The sequence below is a fragment of the Tachyglossus aculeatus genome, chromosome 9, assembly GCF_015852505.1.
Source record: "Tachyglossus aculeatus isolate mTacAcu1 chromosome 9, mTacAcu1.pri, whole genome shotgun sequence".
Classification (NCBI taxonomy): Eukaryota; Metazoa; Chordata; class Mammalia; order Monotremata; family Tachyglossidae; genus Tachyglossus; species Tachyglossus aculeatus.
Window position 1 is genome coordinate 5,764,653 of NC_052074.1, and position 22,215 is coordinate 5,786,867.

At 43.3% G+C, this 22,215-nt stretch overlaps 1 protein-coding gene across 1 annotated transcript in view; it reads right to left on the reverse strand.

The window, feature by feature from the left end:
• Positions 1-12,869, reverse strand: part of PNPT1 (polyribonucleotide nucleotidyltransferase 1) — a 39,568-nt gene extending 26,699 nt beyond the window's left edge. The window contains exons 1-5 of the mRNA XM_038751617.1: positions 12,715-12,869; positions 8,218-8,278; positions 5,508-5,582; positions 4,100-4,205; positions 2,617-2,666 (exon numbers count right to left, since the gene is read on the reverse strand). Of these exons, the coding sequence (XP_038607545.1) occupies positions 2,617-2,666; positions 4,100-4,205; positions 5,508-5,582; positions 8,218-8,278; positions 12,715-12,869 (447 nt within the window). The remainder of the gene's footprint in view (positions 1-2,616; positions 2,667-4,099; positions 4,206-5,507; positions 5,583-8,217; positions 8,279-12,714) is intronic.
• Positions 12,870-22,215: the final 9,346 nt, after the last annotated feature.

Genomic DNA, 22,215 nt, shown 5'->3' on the forward strand with positions numbered 1-22,215 from the left:
AGTAAGTATTCCCCACAGCACCTGTATTGATGATGATGACGATTGATGATGATAATAAACGCCATTATTATTATAATGATGACTAATACGACTGAAAGTCCACCAGAAAAATACCGCGTGGCTTTCTATGATACTGGGGTCAACTCATCATCATCATCGTCAATCGTATTTATTGAGCGCTTACTGTGTGCAGAGCACTGTACTAAGCGCTTGGGAAGTACAAATTGGCAACATCTAGAGACAGTCCCTACCCAACAGTGGGCTCACAGTCTAAAAGGGGGAGACGGAGAACAAAACCAAACGTACTAACAAAATAAAATAAATAGAATAGATATGTACAAGTAAAATAGAGTAATAAATATGTACAAACATATATACAGGTGCTGTGGGGAAGGGAAGGAGGTAAGATGGGGGGATCATCATCAATCGTATTTATTGAGCGCTTACTATGTGCAGAGCACTGTACTAAGTGCTTGGGAAGTACAAATTGGCAACATATAGAGACAGTCCCTACCCAACAGTGGGCTCACAGTCTAAAAGGGGAAGACGGAGAACAAAACCAAACGTACTAACAAAATAAAATAAATAGAATAGATATGTACAAGTAAAATAAATAGAGTAATAAATATGTACAAACATATATACAGGTGCTGTGGGGAAGGGAAGGAGGTAAGATGGGGGGATCATCATCATCGTCAATCGTATTTATTGAGCGCTTACTGTGTGCAGAGCACTGTACTAAGCGCTTGGGAAGTACAAATTGGCAACATATAGAGACAGTCCCTACCCAACAGTGGGCTCACAGTCTAAAAGGGGGAGACAGAGAACAAAACCAAACATACTAACAAAATAAAATAAATAGAATAGATAGGTACAAGTAAAATAGAGTAATAAATATGTACAAACATATATACAGGTGCTGTGGGGAAGGGAAGGAGGTAAGATTGGGGGGTGGAGAGGGGACGAGGGGGAGAGGAAGGAAGGGGCTCAGTCTGGGGAGACTAATGAATGTCTGATTTTAAATTCAAGGGAGGAATAATTGCACCCAGAATCAATGGGTATAAAACAAATACCATTAAAAAAAACCCCAAAACACCAAAGTGGTGGCTGGTGGGGAATATGGCCAAGTGAGAGGAGGCTGAGCAGTGTGTCAGGTGAAGCCCGTCTTGTCTCTGGCCATGGTGGCCCCAAGGTCAATCTGGGTGGTCTGTGACACCTGAGTGCGTGGGGTGGGCTGGGCCGCTCATGTGTCAGTGCTCAGCACAGGGTTGGGGACACATTTTTATGTGCCATCCCGTCCCCCCGCCCCGTGTTTTGTGGGCACACCATGGGTGGGGGTTCTGGCATGCAGTAGCCAGTGGGGGCTTCCAGATCCCTTTAGACTGTAAGCTCGTTATGGGCAGGGAACGTGTCTACCAACTCTGATATATTGCACTCTCCCAAGCGCTTAGTATAGTGCTCTGCACACACTAAATGCTCAATAAATACAACTGATAAAAAAGAGAAAAAAAGCCACTGAGTTTGAAGAGGTTTTTCTTTAGTGTGATCATTTCAGCGTGGCTCAGTGGGAAGAGCGTGGGCTTTGGAGTCAGAGGTCATGGGTTCAAATCCCAGCTCCACCAACTGTCAGCTGTGTGACTTTGGGCAAGTCGCTTCACTTCTCTGGGCCGCAGTTCCCTCATCTGTAAAATGGGGATTAAAACTGGGAGCCCCCCGTGGGACAACCTGATCACCTTGTAACCTCCCCGGCGCTTAGAACAGCGCTTGGCACATAGTAAGCACTTAATAAATGCTATCGTTATTATTATTATTTTTCTGCGCTTAGAACAGTGCTTTGCACATAGTAAGCGCTTAATAAATGCCATTATTATTATTATTTCAGATTCGTTTATGTTAGCTTTTTGATGTCAATAAACAGCTACACACACACACATAAATAATGGTATTTGATAAGCACTTTCTATGTGTCAAACAGCGTTTTAAGTGCTGGGGTAGATACAAGATAGATCCCACTGTTGGGTAGGGACTGTCTCTATATGTTGCCAACTTGTACTTCCCAAGCGCTTAGTACAGTGTTCTACACACAGTAAGCGCTCAATAAACACGATTGATTGATTGATAGATAAATACCCCAATATCAGAAGTCTGAAAGAGGGAGAAAACACCAATCAATTGATACCGCTGAATAAGAACCACAATTAAGAGGCCTGCTGTGCCTTTTTTTTTTTTAACCTGTCAGAAAATAATTCTCAATTCTGAACTGGATTTCTGGGCTGAATTGTTTGGTTTGTTTATCTGCATGGAGCAAAACTATTTTCACGGGCAGTGGCAGCCTGGGGAAGTTACCTGGCTGATATATGTGCTTAAAATCAATAGGATTACATATCCAGTCCCACCTCAAAAGGTATCTTACACACATATCACTAACTAAATGCCCAATTTCCCCCTGGAATGAACACTGAAATCCATTGTCCACATTTTGGTAAAAGTAATACCAATTTTGAATGCGCTTATTACAGTGCTCAGCACACAGTAAGTGCTCAATAAATACGACTGGACTGAATGAATGAATGTATCATCAATATGACTAGGGCTGAAAATCCTAAAAGAACTCACCTGGGTATCATAAAAGTAGCCAGCAGGAAAGAGAGGCCTGATTGAGCGATCTGGAAGACATTATTAAATCAGAAGAGCAGGATTACTAATGAAGTTAATTTCACACTGTCATCATCATCATCAATTGTATTTATTGAGCGCTTACTGTGTGCAGAGCACTGTATTAAGCGCTTGGGAAGTACAAGTTGGCAACATATAGAGACAGTCCCTACCCAACAGTGGGCTTGTTCTATCTCGGCAAAGGGCTACACAATATCAGTCAATTGATCAATTTTATTAACCGAGTGCTTACTGTGTACAGGGCACTGTACTAATGGCTTGGGAGAGAACAATATAACGGAGTTGGAAGACACGTTCCCTGCCCATAAGGAGCTTACAGTCTAGAAGGGGAGACAGACATTCATAGAAATAAATTAATGGACATAAGTGCTTATGGGGGTGAATAAGAGTGCAAATCCAAGCGCAAGGGCAACACAGAAGGGAGTGCGAGAAGAGGAAATGAGGGTTTAATCAGGGAAGGCCTCTTGGAGGAGATACTTGGTACTCAATCAATCAATCAATCACATTTATTGAGTGCTTACTGTGGGCAGAGCACTGTACTAAGCGCTTGGGAAGTACAAGTTGGCAACATATAGAGATGGTCCCTACCCAACAGTGGGCTACTTGGTTCGATATACTTGGTAGAGCGTTACTGGCAGTGTCTATTTCCCTTGGGTTAAAGGGGACAGGAATGGGAGGCTTCCTGTGTTGTGCTGATTCATTCTGGTCCTCTTCAGCAGGATTCCCTGCTCTGGTGTCAGGACAGGATGAGGTCAAAGAGTTGGGTGGTGACACACTTAATTCTAGTTCTCAGGCCGCTAATCAAATAATAATAATTATCGTATTTGTTAAGCGCTTACTATGTGCCAAGCACTGTTCTAAAATACGGAAGTAGGGAATGGAGATTTTACGGGAAAAGAAAACCTACTGACTTGTAGTATTCCTCAAATCCATTCAACATATTTATTTCCTGGGGCTAGTACTCTGAATTATGAAAATCACTTTTACTTTGTAAAGGACTACTCCAATTTAGGAACAATCAACAATAACGGTCAATTCCCCAGAACCAGTAAGGGGAGCACATACAAAAAAAAAACCCCAACAAAAACTCATTCCCAGAATCCTGCCCATTTTGTAAGGGAGAAGGTGATGCTTTAAGCAAGCAATTCCACACCAAAAAATGCATCCAAATCAGCAACGCTGAAAAATACTGGCACAGAATATAGCTGTGCTTCAATTTCATAACATTGAGAGGAAATGATCATTAGCAGTCCAAGTACTGTTTGGGATTTTAGACTGTGAGCCCACTGTTGGGTAGGGACTGTATCTATATGTTGCCAATTTGTACTTCCCAAGCGCTTAGTACAGTGCTCTGCACACAATAAGCGCTCAATAAATACGACTGATAATGATGATGATGATTATTTTCAGTATGTTACCCGACCTATTATTCGACTCGTAAGAATTTCTTTGTCAGAAGAACCGAGCTCTCTTCTAAGATAATTTGTGGGAATTCTTCCTGCCGCGGCAGCCTTTTGGCGATAGTCGACCTAGAGGGATGAATGAAAATTCCACATGAATCTCACAGACGGTTTCTACGGCGACAGTAATCTTCTACTTCCCTGAAGAGACTGGCAATTGATGCTAGATGTGTGGTAATACTTTATGGTCTAAGAGAGTGCTCTTAGAAAAAAATTATTTGAACTGCTAAATATTTGGGACATACTGCATTTGCAAGGCTGGCTCTAGGCATTTTCTAATCATTAATAAAAATAACAACATTATTTGTTAAGCACTTACTCTGTGCCAGGCACCGCTCTAAACGCTGGTGAAGATATAAACTTATCAGGTTGAACACAGAGCCTGTCCCACATAAAGCTCACGGTCTTAATCCCCATTTTACAGTGGAGGGACCTGAAACCTAGAGAAGTGAAGTGACTTGCCCAGGGTCACACAGCGGACAAGTGATGGAGTCAGGATTAGAACCCAGGATTAGTTTCTGACTCCTGAATCAGTATTATGCATGTTCTTGTCCTTTATGGGTATTTTAATGTAAATACTGGTAAACTGAATTTCCTTCCAAGGAAGTGGTTTTCCTGCTCAATCCCAAGCTTTTCTCGGCTGCCCCTGTTGCTACCCTGTTACGAGGGATCAAAGCCAAAGAAGCAGCGTGGCCTAATGGATAGCGCATCGGCCTGGGAGTCCGAAGGACCTGGGTTCTAATCCCAGTTTTGCCACTTGTCTGCTGTGTAACCTTGGGCACGTCACATCACTTCCCTGGGGTTCAGTTACCTTTTCTGTAAAATGGGGATTAAGACTGCGAGCCCCGTGTGGGACAGGGACTAAGTCCAACCTGATTAGCTTGTATCTACCCCAGCGCTTAGTACAGTGCCTGGCACAAAGTAAGCGCTTCACAGATACACACAAAACCAAACAAAAAACCAGCTGAAAGGCTCCCAGGGCCGGGTAGACACACAAGGCAAGGCGTATGTGGCTCCTGGATACTTAAATCACCCACCAACTGCTCCCGAGGTGAATTTAAATGTGGTTTCTTTTCTTTGGAAAAACTCATTAACCAGAAGACGGAGTGAACCCAACATGGTTTGACTTCTGAGATTTACCTTAATTCATTTAATTTGTTACGAGGAATGGTCAACCTGCAAATGATACTGAATTATTCTCTTGTAACAAAAATAATGAGCCAATTTGTGAAACTGCCAAAAACACTTGAAAAAGACCCTTGAAGGTGGTGCGGATTTTACACTTTGGGTTCATCAGAAGCTGGGGAAAAACATACAACATTCTGATATGACCACATAGAAGCCAAATAATAAAGAAAAGCGGCTACTTACCACCAAAGGCATAAACTGAGAGGGGGAAGGTTTGGTTTTGCTGACTGCCGTGACCATCACTGATGTGTCTCCTAGCTAAATTTGAAACAAACAGAATCCCGGTAAGTAACCGTTACTTCTCATTCTCATTTTTAATTTACCGCTCCTGATACAGAGAGTACTAGTGGAGGGACAGCAGATGTTTCTCTATGGCTACAAGTAAGGGAAAAATTTGTGAACCCTCTTTCTCCACGCCCCCCCGGATGAAAACAAGTGATAACAATATTGCACTAATTCAAAAGAGGCTAAAAGTCAGTTCTTTTCATTGGCATGACTCTCCTGTCTAAGGACAAGTCTTCTCCTGTCCTTCTCCTTCCTTCCTCCCTTCAAGGCCCTACTGAGAGCTCACCTCCTCCATGAGGCCTTCCCAGACTGAGCCCCTTCCTTCCTCTCCCCCCTCTCCATCCCCCACATCTTACCTCCTTCCCTTCCCCAAAGCACCTGTATATATGTCTATATGTTTGTACATATTTATTTCTCTATTTATTTTACTTGTACATATCTATTCTATTTATTTTATTTTGTTAGTATGTTTGGTTTTGTTCTCCGTCTCCCCCTTTTAGACTGTGAGCCCACTGTTGGGTAGGGACTGTCTCTATATGTTGCCAACTTGTACTTCCCAAGCGCTTAGTACAGTGCTCTGCACACAGTAAGCGCTCAATAAATACGATTGACAAAATCACCCACTGCTGGGTAGGGACTGTCTCTATATGTTGCCAACTTGTACTTCCCAAGCGCTTAGTACAGTGCTCTGCACACAGTAAGCGCTCAATAAATACGATTGATTGACAAAATCATTTAATTTTCAGAAACAAAGGGCCTTTACTTAGACCAACTGTCCTCCATTTTCATAAAGAACAGATCGACAAAAGAATGGATTTTGTCAGATTAGTGGTCCCTCCAGTTCAGAATTCTGTTTCCCAGTGATTACAAAATATGCTGAGGAACCATAATACCCTCATTGACCTAGTTTAGCCCCTCTATGTCAGCTCGTTGTGGGCAGGGAACGCGTCTACTGACTCTGTTGTTATATTGGACTCTTCCAAGCATTTAGTACAGTGCACTGCACACGGTAAGCGCTCAGTAGATTGCGAATCCGTTGTGGGCAGGGAATGTGTCTATTGTTATACTCTACTCTCCTAAGCGCTTAGTGCAGCACTTTGCACACAATAATTGCTCAGTAAATACGACTGAATGAATGAAAACCGCCGACTGATTATGTTTTCAGCCTGCTCACCTTCTTATAGTAAAGATTTCCACATGCACCTGATGTATATGTTTGTACATACTTATTACTCTATTTATTTATTTATTTTACTTGTACATATCTATTCTATTTATTTTATTAGTATGTTTGGTTTTGTTCTCTGTCTCCCCCTTTTAGACCGTGAGCCCACTGTTGGGTAGGGACTGTCTCTATATGTTGCCAATTTGTACTTCCCAAGCGCTTAGTACAGTGCTCTGCACACAGTAAGCGCTCAATAAATACGATTGATGATGATGATGATGCAGTATTATTTCCTTCATATTACTCCCGCTATCTTCCAACTGCTCACTACCTGATGTGGGATGAAGTATTATTTCCTTCATATTAATCCCGCTATCTTCCAACCCTGGTTACTTCTGGCATTTATTAGGGGCTTACGATGGGGTAAGCACTGTGCTAAGTGCTGGGTAAAATCTGAATGTAATATAACGGACACGACTGATTGATTTTGTATTACGGTACTCTCCCAAGTGCTAAGTACAGTGCTCTGCATATAATAAGTGCTCGATAATCACCACTGATAATGATGCTATATGGCAGAACTGAGAGAGGACACAGCTTCTCCCCCGAAAATATTTAAGAGCATAAGTGAAAATATTAAGAAAACATTTAAGCCCCTAAGCATTTATTAGGGGCTTACGATGGGCTAAGCACTGTGCTAAGTGCTGGGTAAAATCTGAATGGAATAGACACAGTCACTGTCCCACATGGAGCGTACGATCTAGGCAGGGGTAGAGAGATAAGAACAAGATAAAAATAGATGGCAGTCGACAACAAGCAAGAGTTAAACCAAGAAAGCAAAGTCAAAACAAGTATCCCACGCTGTATATATGTTTGTACGTATTTATTACTCTATTTATTGATTTATTTTATTTGTACATATTTATTCTGTTTATTTTATTTTGTTAATATGTTTGGTTTTGTTCTCCGTCTCCCCCTTCTAGACTGTGAGCCCACTGTTGGGTAGGGACCGTCTCTATATGTTGCCAACTTGGACTTCCCAAGCGCTTAGTACAGTGCTCTGCACACAGTAAGCGCTCCATCAATACGATTGATTGATTTTGTATTACCGTACTCTCCCAAGTGCTAAGTACAGTGCTCTGCATATAATAAGTGCTCGATAATCACCATTGATAATGATGCTATATGGCAGAACTGAGAGAGGACACAGCTTCTCCCCCGAAAATATTTGAGACAGCAGAGACTCAGCATTTCAGAGCAGTTTTTTGTTTATTGTGGAAGGGAAAGGCCTCGATCTCTGAATTCTCATTTCATCTTATGGCTTTATAAGACAAATAAATGCCATTATAAAAAAAAAAAACCACAACTCTTCTGAGGAAATCAGCCCCAGGCTTCACAACTTAAAAAAAATAAATAAATGAAATTTTAAACCTAGAGCTTTACCTTCACCACAGCACAGCCATCAGCAAATCTGGCAAGTTTTCCTGAAGATATTTCTAGTTTTCTGTCAAAAAGAAAAACAAGGGCAATGCGATCCAAATCTGTCCACGATACTATGTTTACTGTGATCATCAGTGAGCCCAAACTCTTTTAAACAATTAAAAAAAAAGGGATCTGGGAAAGACCAGAGTGGCCAGAGGAGAAACTTGGGGTCAGAGGGAAGCAAGGTGAATAGTTTTAGCAAGATACTTTGGGCTCTAGACCTGTATATATGTTTGTATGTATTTATTACTCTATTTATTTATTTTATTTTATCCCTTCCTTGTTCTAATTCCCTTTCCACATTACTACTCTATTTTATTTGTACATACTTATTCTATTTATTTTTTTTTGTTAATACATTTTGTTTTGTTCTCTGCCTCCCCCTTCTAGACTGTGAGCCCGCTGTTGGGTAGGGCCCGTCTCTATACGTTGCCAAGTTGGACTTCCCAAGCGCTTAGTACAGTGCTCAGCACACAGTAAGCGCTCAATAAATACGATTGAATGAGTGAATGGACTGTAAGCTGGTTGTGGGCAGGGACTGTGGCTGTTTACTGTTGTGCTGTACTCTCCCAAGCGCTTAGTACAGTGCTCTGCACACAGAACATGCTCAACAAATACGACTGTCTGACTGTATTGAGTCGAACCCCTGATGAGGTTGCTACTTAGTAGAGGAAGAATGAAAGGGAAAAGCCGCTGAGACATTCAAAAGGATCATCGCGATGGGCTGGGGGATAATAATAATAATAATTATGGTATTTGTTAAGCGCTTACTATGTGCCAAGCACTGTTCTAAGCACTAAGGTAGCTCCCCCTCCCCACAGCACCTGTATATATGTATATGTTTGTACGTATTTATTACTCTATTTTATTTGTACATATTTATTCTATTTTGTTAATGTTTTGTTTTGTTATCCGTCTCCCCCTTCTAGACTGTGAGCCCGCTGTCGGGTAGGGACCGTCTCTAGATGTTGCCAACTTGGACTTCCCAAGTGCTTAGTACAGTGCTCTGCACACAGTAAGCGCTCAATAAATACGACAATGAATGAATAGACTGTAAATTGGTTGTGGGCAGGGTATATGTATATATATTTGTACGTATTTATTACTCTATTTATTTATTTTACTTGTACATATCTATTCTATTTATTTTATTTTGTTAGTATGTTTGGTTTTGTTCTCTGTCTCCCCCCTTTAGGCTGTGAGCCCGTTGTCGGGTAGGGACCGTCTCTCTATGTTGCCAACTTGTACTTCCCAAGCGCTTAGTACAGTGCTCTGCACACAGTAAGCGCTCAATAAATACGACTGATTGATTGACTGTGGCTGTTTACTGTTGTGCTGTACTCTCCCAAGCGCTTAGTACAGTGCTGTGCACACAGTAAATGCTCAACAAATACGACTGTCTGACTGTACTGAGTCGAACCCCTGATGAGGTTGCTACTTGGTAGAGGAAGAATGAAAGGGAAAAGCCGCTGAGGCACTCGAAAGGATCATCACGAATAATAATAATTATGGTATTTGTTAAGCGCTTACTATGTGCCAAACACTGTTCTAAGCGTTAGGGTAGATATAGGGTAATCAGGTTGTCCCAAGTGAGGCTCAGTCTTAACCCCCATTTTACAGGTGAAGTCACTGAGGCCCAGAGAAGTGAATGCCATTATTATTAATCAATCAATCAATCGTATTTATTGAGCGCTTACTGTGTGCAGAGCACTGTACTAAGCGCTTGGGAAGTACAAGTTGGCAACACATAGAGACGGTCCCTACCCAACAGTGGGCTCACACTCTAAAAGGGGGAGACAGAGAACCAAACCAAACATACTAACAAAATAAAATCAATAGAATAGATCTTTTAGACTGTGAGCCCACTGTTGGGTAGGGACCGTCTCTATATGTTGCCAATTTGTACTTCCCAAGCGCTTAGTACAGTGCTCTGCACACAGTAAGCGCTCAATAAATAGGATTGATGATGGTATGTACAAGTAAAATAAATAGAGTAATAAATCTGTACAAACATCTATACATATATACAGGTGCTGTGGGGAAGGGAAGGAGGTAAGATGTTATTAGTGGTCAGATTGCGAGCCTGAGCCTCCTTGCCTCTCCCACGTCATCATCAATCGTATTTATTGAGTGCTTACTATGTGCAGAGCACTGTACTAAGCGCTTGGGAAATACAAATTGGCAACACATAGAGACAGTCCCCCTGCCCTGCCCTGCCCCTGTGTCCCCGACCCCTTTCCATCCCAAGCACTGGGGGAAGCAGCGGGGCTCAGTGGAAAGAGCCCGGGCTTGGCAGTCCGAGGTCGTGGGTTCTAATCCTGCCCCCGCCACTTGCCTGCTGTGTGACTTTGGGCAAGCCACTTCACTTCTCTGGGCCTCAGTTCCCTCATCTAGAAAATGGGGATTAAGATTGTGAGCCCCCCGTGGGACAACCTGATCGCCTTGTAACCTCCCCAGCGCTTAGAACAGCGCTTGGCACATAGTAAGCGCTTAATAAATGCCATCATTATCATTATTATTCACTTCTCTGTGCCTCAGTTCCCTCATCTGTAAAATGGGGATTAAGACTGTGAGCCCCACGTGGGACCACGTGATCGCCTTGTAACCTCCCCAGCGCTTAGAACTGTGCTTGGCACATAGTAAGCGCTTAATAAATGCCATCATTACTATTAGTGTTAACTTCTCTGTGCCTCAGTTACCTCACCTGTAAAATGGGGATTAAGATTGTGAGGCCCCCCATGGGACCACCCGATCACCTTGTAACCTCCCCAGTGCTTAGAACAGCACTTCGCACATAGTAAGCGCTTAATAAATACCATCATCATCATTATTATTCACTTCTCTGTGCCTCAGTTCCCTCACCTGTAAAATGGGGATGAAGACTGTGAGCCCCCGTGGGACCACCTGATCGCCTCGTAACCTCCCCAGCGCTTAGAACAGCGCTCTGCACATGGTAAGCGCTTAATAAATGCCATCATTATTATTATTCACTTTTCTGTGCCTCAGTTTCCTCATCTGTAAAATGGAGATTAAGACTGTGAGCCCCACGTGGGGCAACCTGATTACCTTGTAATCTCCCCAGCACTTAGAACAGTGCTTTGCACACAGTAAGTGCTTAATAAATGCCATCATTATTATTATTAACTTCTCTGTACCTCAGTTCCCTCATCTGTAAAATTGGGATTAAGACTGTGGGCCCCACGTGGGACAACCTGATCGCCTTGTAACCTCCCCCCCAGCGCTTAGAACAGCGCTTGGCACATAGTAAGCGCTTAATAAATGCCATCATTATTGTTATTCACTTCTCTGGGCCTCAGTTCCCTCATCTGTAAAATGGGGATTAAGATTGTGGGCCCCACGTGGGACAACCTGCTCGCCTTGTAACCTCCCCAGCGCTTAGAATAGTGCTTTGCACATAGTAAGCGCTTAATACCATCATTATTATTCTTATTCACTTCTCTGTGCCTCATTTCCCTCATCTGTAAAATGGGGATTAAGACTGTGAGCCCCCCATGGGACAACCTGATCTCCTTGTTCCCTCCCAGCGCTTAGAACACTGCTTGGCACATAGTAAGCGCTTAATGAATGCTATCATTATTATTATTGACTTCTCTGTGCCTCAGTTACCTCATCTGTAAAATGGGGATTAAGATTGTGGGCCCCACGTGGGACCACCTGATCGCCTTGTAACCTCCCCAGCGCTTAGAACAGTGCTTGGCACAGAGTAAGCACTTAATGAATGCTATCATTATTATTACTCACTTCTCTGTGCCTCAGTTCCCTCATCTGTAAAATGGGGATTAAGACTGTGGGCCCCACGTGGGACAACCTGATCGCCTTGTAACCTCCCCAGCGCTTACAACAGTGCTTGGCACAGAGTAAGCGCTTAACTAATGCCATCATTATTATTATTATCAGTATTATTCACTTCTCTGTGCCTCAGTTCCCTCATCTGTAAAATGGGGATTAAAACTGTGAGCCCCACGTGGGACAACCTGATCACCTTGTAACCTCCCCAGCGTTTAGAACAGCGCTTGGCACATAGTAAGCGCTTAATAAATGCCATCATTATCATTATTATTCACTTCTCTGGGCCTCAGTTCCCCCATCTGTAAAATGGGGATTAAGATTGTGAGCCCCCTGAGGGACCACCTGATCACCTTGTAATCTCCCCAGCGCCTAGAACAGTGTTTTGCACCTAGTAAGCCCTTAATAAATACCATCATTATTATTATTATTAACTTCTCTGTGCCTCAGTTCCCTCATCTGTGAAATGGGGCTGAAGACTGTGAGCCCCCCGTGGGACCACCTCATCACCTTGTAACCTCCCCAGCGCTTAGAACAGTGCTTGGCACATAGTAAGCGCTTAACAGATACCATCATTATCAGTAGTAGTAGCAGTAAGCGCTCAATAAATAGGATGGAATGAATGAATGAGTAAATGAATGAATGAATGACCTTCCGTCTAAGTCGACGGCGACGGCGCTGCTGCCACTGCCCCCAGCTCCGCTGGCGCCCCCCAGCGGCCGCGCCGGGCCCTGCCCGAAGGCGGCCCGAAGGCCCCTGCGCGCCGCCAGCCCCCGGCACGAGCCCCAGCCGCCGTACGCCGCCATGACACCCCGGCACCAGTCCGCGCCGCGAGCCCCCTCTCCGCTCCCTGATTGGCCGACGCAGAGGCACGTGGGGGGGACCCGGGGGCAGTGACGTCAGAACGCGCTACGGCGGCCGGCGACGGACACGCCTCGGGGAAAGGAGAAGCGGAGGGCGCGCTCTCGGCCGCCCCCTAGCGGCCCGGGCGGAGCCACGTGGGCGGGAGGAGCACGTGGTGGGGCCTCGGCGCCCATCGCAGCGGACAGGGTGGGGGCTTTTCATTCATTCATTCATTCATTCATTCAATCATCATCATCAATCGTATTTATTGAGCGCTTACTGTGTGCAGAGCACTGGACTAAGCGCTTGGGAAGTACAAGTTGGCAACATCTAGAGACAGTCCCTACCCAACAGTGGGCTCACAGTCTAAAAGGGGGAGACAGAGAACAAAACCAAACGTACTAACAAAATAAAATAAATAGAATAGATATGGACAAATAAAATAAATAAATAAATAGAATAATAAATATGTACAAGCATATATACAGGTGCTGTGGGGAAGGGATTCAATCATTCAGTCAAACGTATTTATTGAGCGCTTACCGTGTGCAGAGCGCTTGGGAAGTACAAGTTGGCAACAATCTTCATCCCCTCCCCCCGCCTCACCTCCTTCCCCTCCCCACAGCACCTGTATATAATAATAATAATAATGGCATTTATTAAGCGCTTACTATGTGCAAAGCACCGTTCTAAGCGCTGGGGAGGTTACAAGGTGATGAGGCGGTCCCACGGGGGGCTCACAGTCTTCATCCCCATTTTACAGATGAGGGAACTGAGGCCCAGAGAAGTGAAGTGACTTGCCCAAAGTCACAAAGCTGACGGCAGAAGTGATGTAAGGACAGAGAAGCGGGCTGTTCTCCTTCCATCTATGTCCAACCCTCTCCGCCCGAAGCTGTGGTGATGCTGGGAGGAAGAAAGACGGAGCTGAGCGAAATGACCACGTGAGTGATGTGCAAATATTAATAATAATGACAGCATTGATTAAGCTCTTACTCTGTGCAAAGCACCGTTCTAAGTGCTGAGTATTCTTTGTGAAGAATTAAAAAAAAAACTTTTTTAAATGTTCCAGGGTGGTAGCGGGTAGAAGGGGTGCTGGAAAAAGCGGGCGACTGGCAAAACCCTTCTCAATCAATCTATCAATCAATCAATCAATTGCATTTACTGAGCGCTTACTGTGTGCAGAGCACTGTACTAAGCGCTTGGGAAGTCCAAGTTGGCAACATATAGAGACGGTCCTACCCAGCAGTGGGCTCACAGTCTAAAAGGGGGAGACAGAGAACAAAACCAGACATACTAACAAAATAAAATAAATAGAATAGATATGTACAAGTAAAATAAACAGAGTAATAAATATGTACAAACATATATACATGTATACAGGTGCTGTGGGGAAGGGAAGGTTCTGAAGACTTACTTCTTCCAATCAGTCAATCAATCAATCAATCATATTTCTTGAGCACTTACTGTGTGCAGAGCACTGGACTAAGCGCTTGGGAAGTCCAAGTTGGCAACATAGAGAGACGGTCCCTACCCAACAGTGGTCTCACGGTCTAGAAGGGGGAGACAGAGAACAAAACCAGACATACTAACAAAATAAAATAAACAGAATAGATATGTACAAGTAAAATAAATAGAGTACAAACATATATACATACATATATGTGTATATACATATACATGTACATATACACATACATATATGTGTATATGCGCGCATGCACATACACATACATACACACGCACACATGCACATATACATGCACACATACCCATGCACATATACACACATATGTGCATATATGTACACATACATATACACATATACATATATGCACATACATACACACATACATACCCATATATACCCATATATACACATATACATACACATGTATGCACATATGCACATATACACATACATACATATATACATATATACACACATACACATACATATATACACATATATGCACATATACATACATATTTACACACATGTACACACATATATGTACAGGTACATATACATATATACATAGATACACATACATATACACACACATACACACACATATATATATAATGTACACATACATATATACACACATACATATATACACATACACATATACATATATATGTGTATACATACATACACATATACAGGTGCTGTGGGGAAGGGAAGGTTCTCAAGACTTACTTCTTCCAGTAAGTTGTGCATGTAATAAGTGCTTAGCAAATACCATAGTAATAATTATTATACAGCAGGGTGTATGATCACACAAACCTGGCAAGGACCTGCAAGCGTTCCTTGTCCATATCTATTCTATTTATTTTATTTTGTTAGTATGTTTGGTTTTGTTCTCCGTCTCCCCCTTCTAGACTGTGAGCCCACTGTTGGGTAGGGACTGTCTCTAGATGTTGCCAACTTGGACTTCCCAAGCGTTTAGTCCAGTGCTCTGCACACAGTAAGCGCTCCATAAATACGATTGATGATGATGATGATGAGAGGACTTTTGGATATTTCTTTGACCAGTAGCAGAACTGGCCAAATTGGGGGGGGGGGGGGGTTCTTTTTATCTCCTTTCATCCTCAATCTCCCCGAGCACCCTTCTCCTCTCCCACCCAACCTTTCCACCTTCCTCCATCCCCGAACCACCAGGATGGCGAAGCGGCTAGAGCCCGGCCTTGTAATCGGAAGGTCACGGGTTCCAATCCCGGCTCCACCGCCTGTCCGCCGTGTGACCTTCGGCAGGTCACTTCACTTCTCTGTGCCTTGGAACAACTTAAAATAATAATAACAATAATAATAATGGCATTTATTAAGCGCTTACTATGTGCAAAGCACTGTTCTAAGCGCTGGGGGGGAATACAAGGTGATGAGGTTGTCCCACGGGGGGCTCACAGTCTTAATCCCCATTTTACAGATGAGGTAACTGAGGCTCAGAGAAGTGACTTGCCCAAGGTCACACAGCAGACATGTGGCAGAGCGGGGATTCGAACCCATGACCTCTGACTCCAAAGCCCACGCTCTTTCCAGTGAGCCATGCTGCTTCTCTAAAATGGTCCCCCGGGTGATGGGACAGAAAAGAGGGATGAGGTTAAATCGCCGTCGCCAATACCAATTCACAAAAATCTTCCTGGAATGGCAAAAAAATAAAATAAAATAGGGACTTCTAATGTTTGAATACATCACCTCTGCGAGTGTTAGGTAAAAGAAGAATAAGTAAGCCTGTTTCTCGTTAACTTCTCGTATGTGGGGATGTATGCTTTGGGAGAAGTTCGATTCAATCGTATTTACTGAACACTTCCTATGTGTTAGAGAAGCAATCAATCAATCAATCGTATTCATTGAGCGCTTACTGTGTGCAGAGCACTGGACTAAGCGCTTGGGAAGGACAAGTTGGCAACATATTGGTCCCTACCCAACAGTGGGCTCACAGTCTAAAAGACTGGGGGAAATCCTGACTCCACCACTCGTCTGCTGTATGACCTTGGGTAAATCACTTAACTTTGCACCTCAGCTTTCTCATCTGTAAAATGGGGAATAAGGGGTAAGTCACTTAACTTTGCGCCTCAGTTACCTCATCTGTAAAATGGGGATTAAGACTGTGAGCCCTACGTGGGACAGGGACTGTGTCCAATCCGATTACCTTGTATCTACCTCAGTGCTTATCACAGTGCCTGCCACATAGTAAGCCCTTAACAGACACCGCAATTATGATTAAATAAGGATGACTGTCTTAATCTGCATTTTACAGATGAGGTAACTGAGGCACAGAGACAGTCCCTACCCAACAGTGGGCTCACAGTCTAAAAGAGTGGGCTCACAGTCTAAAAGATGTCTAAAAGCAATGGTATTAATGATTGGGCCGTTGAAAATTTGATGGGCTAGTGAAAGTTTTGGTTGGCCAGAGGGAATTTTGAACCCTTCTGGAAGGCTGAAAAAGCTCAAGGTCCAATTCTTGCCTCTTTCTCTCTCGGTATCCTTGGATATTTCTAATAAACAATGCACTTTCGCTGCCTTTAAATAAGTCTCTAGGGAGGAAGTAGATCCGCTCCGGACGGACAGGGGATGACAAGTGTGGGTTGGAGCTGTGGAAAAGATATCGATCCTTTCTCGAATGAGATACGGCGTAACGCTTTGAACTCGACTGAAAAAAATAGCACTTTCTAGATTCATGACATTATCATCAATAACAGAGCAAGCAACCACTATCTCTTTGTCTATTTGAGCCCTTTAAGGTGGCTTACAACCGGAAATTCTTCCGTCTGAGTTCTGAATAGGCAAAATATTTGGGTTTTTTTTTTGGTGTGGGTTTTTTTGGGGGGTGAGAATGATATTTCTTCAATATGAGTTCAGTTAGGCCTCCTATAAATGTGGGGATTATGGTTTTAAGAGACCCACATTCAAAGTTGTACTAAGGCAGGCACATCTTAACCAGCCCTGCAGACACATCCATTTCTTTCGACAGTAAGTTGAGCCCTGTTTCAATCAATCAATCAATCAATCGTATTTATTGAGCACTTACTGTGTGCAGAGCACTGTACTAAGCGCTTGGGAAGTACAAGCTGGCAACATATAGAGACAGTCCCTACCCAACAGTGGGCTCACAGTCTAGAAGGGGGAGACAGAGAACAAAACCAAACATATTAACAAAATAAAATAAATAGAATAGATATGGACAAGTTAAATAAATAAATAAATAGAGTAATAAATATGTACAAACATATATACATATATACAGGTGCCTTAGGTGTACTAAGTTCCAGAGAGGCTCTTTTAATCAATCAATCAATCATATTTATTGAGCGCTTACTGTGTGCAGAGCACTGTACTAAGCGCTTGGGAAGTACAAATTGGCAACATATAGAGACAGTCCCTACCCAACAGTGGGCTCACAGTCTAGAAGGGGGAGACAGAGAACAAAACCAAACATATTAACAAAATAAAATAAATAGAATAGATATGTACAAGTAAAATAAACAAATAAATAGAGTAATAAATATGTACAAACATATATACATATATACAGGTGCCTTAGGTGTACTAAGTTCCAGAGACGCTCTTTTAATCAATCAATCAATCGTATTTATTGAGCGCTTACTGTGTGCAGAGCACTGTACTAAGCGCTTGGGAAGTCCAAATTGGCAACATATAGAGACCCAACGGTGGGCTCACAGTCTAGAAGGGGGAGACAGAGAACAAAACCAAACATATTAACCAAATAAAATAAATAGAATAGGTATGTACAAGTAAAATAAATAAATAAATAGAGTAATAAATATATACAAACATATATACATATATACAGGTGCCTTAGGTGTACTGAGTTCCAGAGACGCTCATTTTCAGAAGAACATTTCCAAATTCCTTACAAAACAGAGCGGCAGCCTGTATCACAGATAACAGGGTGCAGATCCCATAGTCTTGGAGTTGAAGCTGTTGTTCCAGGGCTGTTCTCCATCCACTAGGCTGTGATACACCTCAAAGCGCTTAGTACAGTGCTCTGCACACAGTAAGCGCTCCATAAATACGATTGAATGAAAACGAATGAATGATCTTGAGGCCCTTCCCCGACTCCCCCAGAGGGCGAGCAGAGGGAATTTAACAGATCAAGCGCTTAGTACAGTGCTCTGCACACAGTAAGCGCTCCATAAATACGATTGATGATGATGATGATTAAGCGCTCAATAAATACGATTGCATGAAAACGAATGAATGATTTTGAGGCCCTTCCCCGACTCCCCCAGAGGGCGAGCAGAGGGAATTTAACAGATCAAGCGCTTAGTACAGTGCTCTGCACACAGTAAGTGCTCAATAAATGCGATTGATGATGATGATGATTAAGCGCTCAATAAATACGATTGGATGAAAATGAATGAATGATTTTGAGGCCCTTCCCCAACTCCACCAGAGGGCAAGCAGAGGTAATTTAACAGATCAAGCGCTTAGTTCAGTGCTCTGCACACAGTGTGCGCTCAATAAATACGATTGATGATGATGATGATTAAGCGCTCAATAAATACGATTGAATGAAAACGAATGAATGATTTTGAGGCCCTTTCCTGACCCCACCAGAGGGCAGAGGTAATTTAACAGATCAAGCGCTTAGTACAGTGCTCTGCACAAATTAAGCGCTCAATAAATACGATTGAATGAAAATGAATGAATGATTTTGAGGCCCTTCCCCGACTCCACGAGAAGGCAAGCAGAGGGAATTTAACAGATCAAGTGCTTAGTACAGTGCTCTGCACACAGTAAGCGCTCAATAAATACGATTGAATGAAAACGAATGAATGATTTTGAGGCCCTTCCCCGACCCCACCAGAGGGCGAGCAGAGGGAATTTAACAGATCAAGCACTTAGTACAGTGCTCTGCACACATTAAGCGCTCAATAAATACGATTGAATGAAAATGAATGAATGATTTTGAGGCCCTTCCCCGACTCCGCCAGAGGGCGAGCAGAGGTAATTTAACAGATCAAGCGCTTAGTACAGTGCTCTGCACACAGTAAGCGCTCAATAAATACGATTGATGATGATGATGATTAAGCGCTCAATAAATACTATTGAATGAAAATGAATGAATGATTTAGAGGCCCTTCCCCGACTCCACCAGAGGGCGAGCAGAGGGAATTTAACAAATTAAGCGCTTAGTACAGTGCTCTGCACACATTAAGCACTCAATAAATACGATTGATGATGATGATGATTAAGCGCTCAATAAATACGATTGAATGAAAACGAATGAATGATTTTGAGGCCCTTCCCCGACTCCACCAGAGGCCAGAGGTAATTTAACAGACCAAGCGCTTAGTACAGTGCTCTGCACACAGTAGGCGCTCAATAAATACGATTGAATGAAAATGAATGAAAGATTTAGAGGCCCTTCCCCGACTCCCCCAGAGGGCGAGCAGAGGTAATTTAACAAATTAAGCGCTTAGTACAGTGCTCTGCACACATTAAGCACTCAATAAATACGATTGATGATGATGATGATTAAGCGCTCAATAAATACGATTGAATGAAAACGAATGAATGATTTTGAGGCCCTTCCCCGACTCCCCCAGAGGGCGAGCAGAGGTAATTTAACAGACCAAGCGCTTAGTACAGTGCTCTGCACACAGTAAGCGCTCAATAAATACGATTGAATGAAAACGAATGAATGATTTAGAGGCCCTTCCCCGACTCCACCAGAGGGCAGAGGTAATTTAACAGATCAAGCGCTTAGTACAGTGCTCTGCACAGATTAAGCGCTCCATAAATACGATTGAATGAAAAGGAATGAATGATTTAGAGGCCCTTCCCCGACTCCCCCAGAGGGCGAGCAGAGGGAATTTAACAGATCAAGCGCTTAGTCCAGTGCTCTGCACACAGTAAGCGCTCAATAAATACGATTGATGATGATGATGATTAAGCGCTCAATAAATACGACTGAATGAAAACGAATGAATGATTTTGAGGCCCTTCCCCGACCCCACCGGAGGGCGAGCAGAGGGAATTTAACAGATCCGTTGGGTTTCTGGCCACAAACTCCCTAGAAAATTTCGAATCTCCTTCCAAAATGGGGTTTCTCTTCATTTTATTTAGAGGACACCCACGCTGCTCCTTCTGCGCGCCCTGAATTCCTTGGTTGTTCAGGGAATTCAGTGGTTAGTCCAGTGCTCTGCACACAGTAAGCGCTCAATAAATACGATTGATGATGGTTAGAGAAGCAGTGTGGTCTAGTGGTTAGAGCCTAGGCCTGAGAGTCTGAAAGGCATGGGGTCTAACCCTGACCCTGCCACCCAGCGCTTAGAACAGTGTCCGGCGCTTAGAACAGCGCTTTGCACACAGTAAGCGCTTAACAAATGCCATCATTAATAATAATAATAATAATCACGGCATTTATTAAGCGCTTACTATGTGCAAAGCACTGTTCTAAGCGCTGGGGAGGTTACCAGGTGATCAGGTTGTCCCACGGGGTGGGGTGGGGGGGGCGCACGGTCTTAATCCCCATTTTACAGATGAGGTAACTGAGGCCCAGAGAAGTTAAGTGACTCGTCACACAGCTGACTATTGGCGGAGCCGGGATTTGAACCCAGGGCCTCTGACTCCAAAGCCCGGGCTCTTCCACTGAGCCACGCTGCTTCTCATTATTATTATTTGTCGGCTGTGTGACCTTGGGCAAGTCGCTTCACTTCTCTGGGCCTCAGTTCCCTCATCTGTAAAATGGGGATTGAGACCGTGAGCCCCATGTGGGACAGGGACTGTGTGTCCAACCCAATTACCTTGTATCTACTCCGTTGCTTAGTACAGTGCTTGGCACACAGTAGGCACTTAACCAATACCATTCATTCATTCATTCATTTATTCCATTGTATTTATTGAGCGCTTACTGTGTGCAGAGCACTGTACTAAGCGCTTTGGAAGTACAAGTCGGCAACATATAGGGACGGTCCCTCCCCCACAATGGGCTCACAGTCTAGAAGGGGGAGACAGACAACGAAACAAAACATGTAGACATGTGTGTGTAGAGACATTGATTTATTGATTTATTTATTACTCTATATTTATTTATTTATTTTACTTGTACATATCTATCCTATTTATTTTATTTTGTTAGTATGTTTGGTTTTGTTCTCTGTCTCCCCCTTTTAGACTGTGAGCCCACTGTTGGGTAGGGACTGTCTCTATATGTTGCCAATTTGTACTTCCCAAGCGCTTAGTACAGTGCTCTGCACATAGTAAGCGCTCAATAAATACGATTGATGATGATGATGATGATTGATTTACTCATTCATTCATTCAGTCGTATTTATTGAGCGCTTACTGTGTGCAGAGCACTGTACTAAGCGCTTGATTTACTCCCCCCTAAACAGTACGGAATGAAGAGTAGGGGTTATTATTATTATTATAAATGGGTTGCATTGTAGAATCAGACTCCTTCTGGCCTGGGAATCAGAGGACTTGAGTTCGAATCCCAGCTCTTCCGTGAGGAGCAGCGTGGCTCAGTGAAAAGAGCCCGGGCTTGGGAGTCAGAGGTCATGGGTTCTAATCCCGCCTCCGCCACGTGTCAGCTGTGTGACTTTGGGCAAGTCACTTAACTTCTCTGGGCCTCAGTTACCTCATCATCATCAATCGTATTTATTGAGCACTTACTATGTGCAGAGCACTGTACCAAGCGCCTGGGAAGTACAAATTGGCAACATCTAGAGACAGTCCCTACCCAACAGTGGGCTCACAGTCTAAAAGGGGAAGACAGAGAACAAGACCAAACATACTAACAAAATAAAATAAATAGGATAGATATGTACAAGTAAAAT